This window comes from Microtus ochrogaster, chromosome 4 (genome assembly GCF_000317375.1).
Source record: "Microtus ochrogaster isolate Prairie Vole_2 chromosome 4, MicOch1.0, whole genome shotgun sequence".
In the NCBI taxonomy this organism is placed as follows: Eukaryota; Metazoa; Chordata; class Mammalia; order Rodentia; family Cricetidae; genus Microtus; species Microtus ochrogaster.
In genome coordinates, this window is record NC_022011.1 from 89,486,644 (window position 1) to 89,488,278 (window position 1,635).

At 39.9% G+C, this 1,635-nt stretch overlaps 1 protein-coding gene across 1 annotated transcript in view; it reads left to right on the top strand.

Annotated features, from left to right (window-relative positions):
• Nup35 (nucleoporin 35) overlaps positions 1–1,596 on the top strand; it is a 16,927-nt gene extending 15,331 nt beyond the window's left edge. The window contains exon 9 of the mRNA XM_005346646.3: positions 366–1,596. Coding sequence (XP_005346703.1) covers positions 366–443 — 78 coding nt within the window. The 3' untranslated portion in view covers positions 444–1,596. The remainder of the gene's footprint in view (positions 1–365) is intronic.
• The last annotated feature ends 39 nt before the right edge of the window (positions 1,597–1,635 follow it).

Genomic DNA, 1,635 nt, shown 5'->3' on the forward strand with positions numbered 1-1,635 from the left:
CTCTTGTAGACCAGACTGGTCTCGAACTCACAGAGATCCGCCTGCCTCTGCCTCCCGAGTGCTGGGATTAAAGGCGTGTGCCACCACTGTCCGGTTGGTGTTTTTATTGGAATTTTTATTGTTATATTTTAAATCTGTATTTTAAATTTCTCATTTCTTGTAGTGTTTGGGTTTTCTTAGTTTTCTAATTGGAAATGTTAAATGTTAAAAATCTATATTGTCAAACTTCCATAGTTGAGTTATAGAAGCTCATTTTGTTGTTTCTATTTTAAATTAGACATTAATGGTAGAATTGACTGCATTTAAAGAAACTGTAACTTAACACATTATTTTTCTCTTCTTTGTTGTGGTGTATGTTTTAATAGGTTATTTCTGACAGACAAACACCAAAGAAAGATGAAAGTCTTGTATCCAGAGCGATGGAGTACATGTTCGGCTGGTAGTGCAGGAGGACTGCTGGCTTCCTTGGGTTAGTTGTATAGCCACTTAGGGCAGTGTGGACAGCTGTCCTAGATAAGCCTTTACCTCCTTTGTTTAGGAAACAGCCTGTTTGCAGCTTGCACTTTAAAGATGGCTGAGGTAACCTGAGGAAAAGGTTGTGCAGATAGCATCTCGTGCTCTCTGTGATACAGTGCATGCTAACTCCGTGTGCTCAGCGTTGGCTGCAGTAAACTAAGTGATTGAGCTGGAAGTGAGTCTCTGTAGCGGTCATGGGAAGACGGATGAATTCATGAGGAGCGACAGCTGCTCCACCAGGACACATGATTATAATTAGCGATTGGAATTACGGTCTTTAATTTAGGTAGTATTTAATATTTTGATTATCTTTTTATATGTCTGTGGATTGTCAACTTTGGTGTTCTTTTTAAAAACCACCTATTACTACTGTTTCTTAATAAACTGTCAATTTTTATGTGCTGAATATTTGTTTGGAAGATTGATTTATTGAATAAGGCGTTTTAAGGGTTCACTGAAATAATAGAAACATGTTATTAACTTGTGTCTAGAGTCCAGATTTTATTACCATTCTGTTTTGTCCTACTTGATTTCTCCTTTTATTTTGTTTGAAGCACTTCTCAAATTTGAGTTATTTTTATTCCAAATACTTGAATACATCAAAAATAAAAAACTGCATTTCTATAGAGTTGTTAAGTTTGTTAATATACAAAAGACAGATCATTTAAAATTTTTGTATCTTTCCCCAAATTAACTATTTATCATGTGCTTTATTCAGATCATGGTCTTAATGAGGTTTTCACAGTATTAATGGTGCCCTACTACACACTGTAGAGTTGAACAGTTCTGTCTCTGAGCTTTGGAAAAGCTGCTCTGTGAGTTGGGTGTTGCTCTCATGGTCCAGTACCTGGGATTGGTCAGTTGCTTTAGTTGTTGAGCCTGTCGACGGCAGTGCACTCTGGAGGTGGAGGCACAGCCGTCCACAGTAGTGTAATGTGGAGGTGGAGGCTCAGCCGCCCACATTAGTGCACTGTGGAGGTGGAGGCTCAGCCGCCCACATTAGTGCACTGTGGAGGTGGAGGCTCAGCTGTCCACAGTAGTGCACTGTGGAGGTGGAGGCACAGCCGTTCACAGTAGTGTACTGTGGAGGTGGAGGCACAGCTGTCCACAGTAGTGCAC